This window comes from Nicotiana tabacum, chromosome 11, assembly GCF_000715075.1.
Source record: "Nicotiana tabacum cultivar K326 chromosome 11, ASM71507v2, whole genome shotgun sequence".
Lineage (NCBI taxonomy): Eukaryota > Viridiplantae > Streptophyta > Magnoliopsida > Solanales > Solanaceae > Nicotiana > Nicotiana tabacum.
In genome coordinates this window covers 149115785-149122829 of record NC_134090.1, presented here as the reverse complement: position 1 = coordinate 149122829, position 7045 = coordinate 149115785, and the positions used below count along the sequence as shown (strand labels likewise).

The 7045-nt window shown below is 36.8% G+C and overlaps 1 protein-coding gene across 1 annotated transcript; it reads right to left on the bottom strand.

Moving 5' to 3' along the window:
• Positions 1-4607: 4607 nt before the first annotated feature.
• Positions 4608-6485, bottom strand: LOC142166052 (putative F-box/FBD/LRR-repeat protein At4g13965). Its single transcript, XM_075224463.1, has 4 exons — positions 6277-6485; positions 5572-5969; positions 5404-5484; positions 4608-4648 (listed from the first exon to the last, which is right to left on the bottom strand). The coding sequence occupies exons 1-4, from the start codon at positions 6483-6485 to the stop codon at positions 4608-4610; spliced, it is 729 nt and encodes a 242-aa protein (XP_075080564.1).
• Positions 6486-7045: the final 560 nt, after the last annotated feature.

Sequence of the window (7045 nt, the reverse complement as noted above, 5' to 3'; positions counted from 1 at the left end):
CCAAAGGCAGAAAACCAGTTGCAAACATGGTAGATTCTGAACTTGCTACTCCACGAAATATTTCTGCCAATTCTGTTTCAACTTCTACTCAGAATCAGGCAGAACAAGGATCTGTGGTACATGGATGACTCAGCAACAGTATGCTCAATTGATATCCTTGCTTCAACAGACTCACATTTCTGATTCTGGACCTTCTCTCAACACTTTAAGTTCTGCCAATTTTGCTGGTACTTTACTGCCTAAGACTGTTGTATATAGTTTTAATTCTACTTTGCTGAGTAAATCAGATTCCTTAACTTGGATAGTAGATTCAGGTGCATCTGACCATATGACTTCCAATAAAGAATATCTCATTAATATCACACCCTTACCCATTCCTTTCTTGTTTCCCTTCCTAATGGATACAAAGTTAAGGTTACCTATACATGATCTTTTGTCTTAACTAAGTCCATTATTCTTCACAATGTCCTTTATCTACCTTCTTTTAAACATAATCTTATTTCTGTACACAAAATTACTGAACAATTTGATTGCATAGTTCAGTTTACCATATGTTATACAGGGCCCTTCTCTGAAGAAGCCTCTAGATCTTGGTAAACTGGACAATGGCTTATACAAGTTTGTTTGGGAACAATCATCATCTCGGATTCAGCCAACCCTCACAAATGTTTCAAATAGCAGCAATCTTTCATCTTTGTGTAACTCTAGTTCTTTCTCTTCTTCTGATGTACATAAAGATTCTGCCATATGTAATAAAGCTGCTTTGAATAAAATGGATATTGTCTGGCATAATAGACTTGCTCATGTTCCTTTTATTAGAATGAAGAGTATATCTGAAATTTCTTCTACCATTTCTTCTAATCAGTCTTTTCCTTGTACAATTTGTCCAATGGCTAGGCAAACCAGATTACCATTTCCAGAAAGTTCCATTAAAACTTCCAAACCTTTTCAACTCATTCATGTTGATACTTGCGGACCTTATCATACCCCTACCTATTCTGGTTCCAAGTATTTCCTCACCATTGTTGATGATTTTTCTAGAAGTACTTGGACTCATCTAATGGGATCCAAGAGTAATGCATTCTCTTTGCTCAAAGCATTTATTGCCATGGTAAAGACTCAGTTTCATACTACAATACAAAACATTAGATCTGATAATGCATTAGAGCTAGGCTCTAGTCTTGCTGCCATTTCTTTCTTCTCTGAACATGGCATTATTCATCAGACTAGTTGTCTCCACTCTCCTCAACAAAATGGTGTGGTGGAAAGAAAACATAGGACTTTACTTGAAGCATCTAGAGCTTTACTCTTTCAGTCTAAAGTTCCTATAAGATTTTGGGGGGACTTCCTATTAAAAACCACTTATATCATCAATAGACTTCCTTCCAGATTACTCAACAACAAATCTCCTTATGAATTATTGTATGGTAAAGTGCCAAGTTATTCCCATCTTAGAACTTTTGGGTGTCTTTACTATGCCACTGTTCCCATTCCCCAAAGAGACAAATTAAAACCTAGAGCATTTCCCTGTATGTTTCTTGGTTATCCCTTTGCTAAAAAGGGATACAAATTGTATAATTTTCACACTAAACAATGTTTCTTCTCTAGAGATGTGGTGTTTTATGAACTTCATTTCCCTTTCTCACCTGATTTTTCTCTTCCTGTTTCTCCTGAATGTCTTTTACCAAATACACCACAATCTTCTTCTCTTGATCCTAACATTGATCTTCCTGAAGCTGCTGATGTTTTGTCACACCCAGAACTTGCTGCTGATGTTCTTTCACAAGTACAATCTCCTGTTCCAAGTCCCACTCACCCTGTTCATCCTTCTACTTCCTCCTTACATGATTCTGTACCTGAAGTGCCAACCCCTATTTCCTTTAACCCTGACATTATTCCTACTACAATACCTGCTCATTCTCCTGATTCTTCTTCCTCTTCACTACCTTTAAGAAAATCCAGTAGAGTTCACTCTCATCCATCATATTTAAAGGATTATGTTTACACCCTTCCATCATTTCTTTCTTGTTCTGTTACTCAGCATAAAGAATTTGAACCATATACATATTCCCAGGCTGCTCCCATACCAGCTTGGCAAGATGCCATGAGAAAAGAATTTGAAGCTTTAGAACAAAATCATACTTGGGACATTGTTGAGCTCCCAAATGGTAAGAAACCTATTGGGTGCAAGTGGGTCTATAAAATTAAATATAAGGCTGATGGTAGTGTCGAAAGATATAAAGTTAGGCTTGTCACTAGAGGGGACACCCAAGTTGAGGGGGTGGACTTCAATGAAACTTTTTCTCCCGTAGTGAAAATGTCCACTGTGAAATGTCTTATTGCTGCTGCTATTAAGAAAAAGTGGTCTCTATTTCAACTTGATGTTAATAATGCATTCCTTCATGGTGATTTGGATGAAGAAGTCTACATGAATCTGCCTTTGGGTTTTTCTGTTTCCCCTTCCAACTCTTCTGTTTCTGCTCCATTGGTTTGTAGACTTAGGAAATCCCTTTATGGCCTAAGACAAGCTTCACGACAATGGTACGCTAAACTATCTCATACCTTGTATTCTAGAGGTTATCATTCATCCCCCAATGACTACTCTTTATTCATAAAAGGGTTTCCTGGTCATCTAGTTATCTTGGCAGTCTATGTTGATGACATAATAGTCACATGTGATGATTTGATTGAAATTGATTCATTGAAAGCATTTTTGGACAATGAATTCAAGATTAAAGATTTGGGGTCATTGTATTACTTTTTGGGTATTGAAGTTAACTATCTGCCTGGGGGTGTTCTTCTCAATCAGAAGAAATTTGTGACTGATTTGCTTTATGAGTTAAACTGTTCTGATGCAAGTTCTGTGGTGAGTCCTTTGGAGTTAAATAATAAATTGCATGCTGATGTTGGTGATATTCTTCCTACACCAGAAAAATACAGAAGTCTTGTTGGTAAACTGCTATTTCTTACTCACACAAGACCAGATATCTCTTTTGGATTTCAACACCTTAGTCAATTTTTAAATTCCCCTAGACTTCCTCATATGTGTGCTGCTCTTCACTTGCTTAGATATCTCAAGGGTACTGACGATCTTGGGCTCTTTTACTCTGATTCTGCTGATATGTCTGTCCATGCTTATTCAGACAGTGATTGGGCTGGCTGCCCAGAACACACAAAATCTGTTACTGGTTATTGTATTTTCCTTGGTGATAGTCTTATTGGTTGGAAGTCTAAGAAGCAACCAGAGGTTTCTTTGTCTTCAGCCGAAGCTGAATATCATGTTGTGAGCAAAGTTGTGGCTGAACTAATCTGGCTATCCAGATTATTAACTGACATCTATGTTCCTATTTCTTCTCCTATTTCTGTGTTTTGTGACAACTTGGCAGCCATTCATATTGCTAAGAATCCGGTCTTTCACGAGCGTACTAAGCACATCGAGGTGGATTGTCATTTTATTCGGACCAAGCTGCTTGAGGGATTTATTCAACTTCACCATGTTCCAACTGCTCAACAACTTGCTGATGTGCTTACAAAGCCTCTTCGTGGTGCTCTCAATCATTCATTCATGGACAAGTTGAAGGTGCTATCCCCCTTCAACTTGAAGGGGGGGGGGGGTTGGACTATCTGCATATTTGGCTTGAGGCCCAAAGCTGGAAGAATAATACTGATAGGCCCAAATGTGTATTTATGCATATAACTTTGTTTTAGTTAGCGCAGTTAGCTCTTTATTATTTTTGACTTGTTGGACCGAATTTGTAAGTACCCCGACATATTTTTTCATTTTTCGCATCTTCTGTTAATAAAAGTTCTCTCTGAGAAGAACTTTCTCGAACCCTGGCTTCCATTGATGGAAGCTTCGTTTCCTCTGATTTTGCTAGTTAACAGACGATTTTTCTAATATATTCTTCAGACCCCCTCTTTAGGAGATCTAATTCGACACATAGATCGACGAGTCCATCGTTATGGACTGCTGTGGAGGACAACTGAAAAGAAGGCTCGAACTAGAGATGGAGCGAGATTGTGAATGGAATGAGTAAGAGTTTATCTCGAGACTGAAATTTCAAACACTAAAATAAATACATCAAAATATATATAGATGCGATCACAACCTCCAAAAAGTGCGATCGTATCTCAAAGAGTTAAGGAGAATATACTTGGGATGTGATCGCGACCAATATGAGGTGTGATAGCATTTCAAGAGATGTGATCACGAAACAGGTTATTGTATTTAAAAAAAAAAAAAGACTATTTATACCTTATGCTCTCAATTTTCTATTTTTCCTGGTCTTCCATGTGATGTTTGACTTTCTTGTATCCCATTTAATTTGTGTTTGTATTGTAGCTATCTTGCTTTCTTCCTCCTTTCAAGCTTATTAATGACATGCCAATTGATAATAACATGCCAACTAATTAATGTGAGGTAGGAATTAAACAACCAGCCCTGATCAGCTGGCAGAAATAACACAACTAATTAATGTAAAGTAGGAACACTCGAGTTTATTGTTTAAATGGTCACTGAGAAAATAAGTAAACAACTTCACATTTTTTTTAATCAGAAAAGTTAGTTATCTTTTGCTATATGACTCAAAAGGTCACTTAGCTTTCTTTTATATTTTGCTATGGGCAGCATTGTCTGCCTCCAGTAAATCTAAGACAGAGAATAAGGAACTGTCAGTTGTAATATACTAGTACTTTTATGCATCTTAGGACCATGCTTTGCCAAAAGATCAATTACACTATTTCGTAATTTCACATCATATATGGGATAGAAATATCAAGATTTGATATAAAATTTATACCATCATTATACGGGATACGTGCTCTTGTGTCTGAAATATAACATTGCTTCATGATATGAGAGCGCGGAGCGTGACATACTCCATAACATTCAAATACCAGCTAAATAACAGAGATGTATCTGCAGGGAGGGTTAATTACCATAAAAGAAAGATTCACTAAATTAAAGGTAACAAATCAAGGAGGAGACAGAAAAATGAACAAAGAATATAAGTGAAGTGGTGCAAGGCAATATAAATCCATGTTAAAAACTCAAACACAACCAATGAAGAACAAGTTTATTGTCTAGCAATATGGAATAACTTCACATACACATGAAGATTTATGAACTTCATCTGCCTAAGCTTTGGTTGGTAGAGTTACTGGCGGCTTTGCTGGTGGAAGGCATACTCAAGTTAGTCCAGACACAACTGTTATAAGAATTTCCATGAAAAATAAGTTATTTAAACTCTTTGATACATATATTCTTATAGAAAAACCAATCGAAGTAATTGCAACTAGAATACATTGGAAAAGACGGAGCACTTAAAAATTCATCAAATGATAGATACATAACAAAAAAAGGGCAGCCTGGTACACCGTTATGCGCAGGGTCCGAGGAAGAACAAGACCACAAGAGTCTATCGTACACAGCCTTAATGTGCATTCCTGCAGGAGGCTGTTTCCACGGCTCAAACCCATGACCTCCTGATCACATAGCAACAACTTTACTAGTTATGCCGCCAAGGCTCCCCTTGGATAGATACATAACAAATTAAAGAGAAAATAACTTACCCTTAAATGTACTACTAGTGCACCACTGATCCAGCAACTTGGGGTTGTTTGTCTTTAAGACTTGAAGTTTTGGAAAATGAGTATCTTTGGATGAATATGAGAAGTCTTTGAACACCATCTTAGTTAGGTTTTCACAAAGTAGATAAAATTTCCCTACACTCATATAATGAATCTCTAATAACTTATGTTCCTTGTGTTGAATGCTCAGATTCTTCAACGACTTGTTATAACCACGAAGGCCAAGATTCTTCAAGAACTCACAATTACCAAGGGTGTCAATTAGGGTTTCTTTACTAACAATGCACGCCGTGAATTTTAAGGTTCTAATATTTACACAACCTTTAAAGGGCGAAGCATCTCTTAATACATATTCATTTAATTCCACTAATCGAAGAAATCTTCCATGGAATATGCTCTTTGGTAACATATTAGAACAAGCGTTCCCGAATCGCCATAAGTACATGTAACCCATTTTTTTCTCATATTCATAATCCGATGTATTGTCTTTATCACAAGAAAGCGAAATCGCTCGGAGTCTCTTTTCATCTTTTAAATGTTCAATCAATCGTCGCATGTAATAGCCCCAATTTATATATGGGAGGTGATTCAAGTGAAAAAATTCAATATTGCCGGTATGTGATGAGAGAAACTTGTCCAATGCCTTCTCTTTTTTTTTTTTTAGTACGTTTAGTCATGAATTGATACCTTCGCCAATGATTTTCAAATTCATCATCATCACCATCATCATCAACAACGACTGATAGATCAAAAGAAAGGCGAGATAAGGACTTCCATAGGAATCTCCAGCGTTTTGAATATACGCTGGTTGCTATGGCTTCTTTAGTCGGAAGAAAAGAGATTATTGAACATAACACTTTATCAGGAAGACTGCTAATCAAGTCTGGAGCCTCCATAGTCCCGTCAATGGTGATATTCATAACCTTAGGATATATGCTGCCGCTTGAGAGAACTACGGTAAGGAAAATACCCTTATTACTTATGTTGAATTTATTTACACTTATGGCATATTGTAGTAGTACTTACGGTTAGTGAAAGTTCCAACTATATTTCAAGATTATACATCATCTTTAGCTTTAGACTTAAAATAGTACATATTCTTTAACATGGTGCACTAATAGTCCTTTTTCTTTAATAAAGTGGTGCACTTTTAATCATAACCCTAAACACAGTTAGTTTTTTTAATGGGACTCACCTTACGTGCATGTCACATGATTTATTTTCCCTCCAAATGAATAGGTACTTTGTCTCTCCGTCTTCCTTTCTTGCGAATCAAGCCGTGTTGGAGCCAAAACCCCGACCGCAAATCATACTTACCTCTAATCGCATCTGTAGCAAATCAATTATTAGGAAGTAACAATGCTCTTAAGGCGCAATACTGGAAGAGAATCACCTCATTTTTATGGTGAGAATTTCCTCTCGATTTTTATATTGAACAATTTTGTTGTTACGGTAT

Excerpts from the sequence above, each read along its gene's own strand:
- LOC142166052 (XM_075224463.1), bottom strand. The coding sequence starts at position 6,485 with ATGGAGGCTCCAGACTTGATTAGCAGTCTTCCTGATAAAGTGTTATGT. Across the intron at positions 5,485-5,571 it reads CACTAGTAGTACATTTAAGG|GAGGTCATGGGTTTGAGCCG; the intron begins GTAAGTTATTTT and ends CTATGTGATCAG. Across the intron at positions 4,649-5,403 it reads CGATAGACTCTTGTGGTCTT|ATTTACTGGAGGCAGACAAT; the intron begins GTTCTTCCTCGG and ends TCTCTGTCTTAG.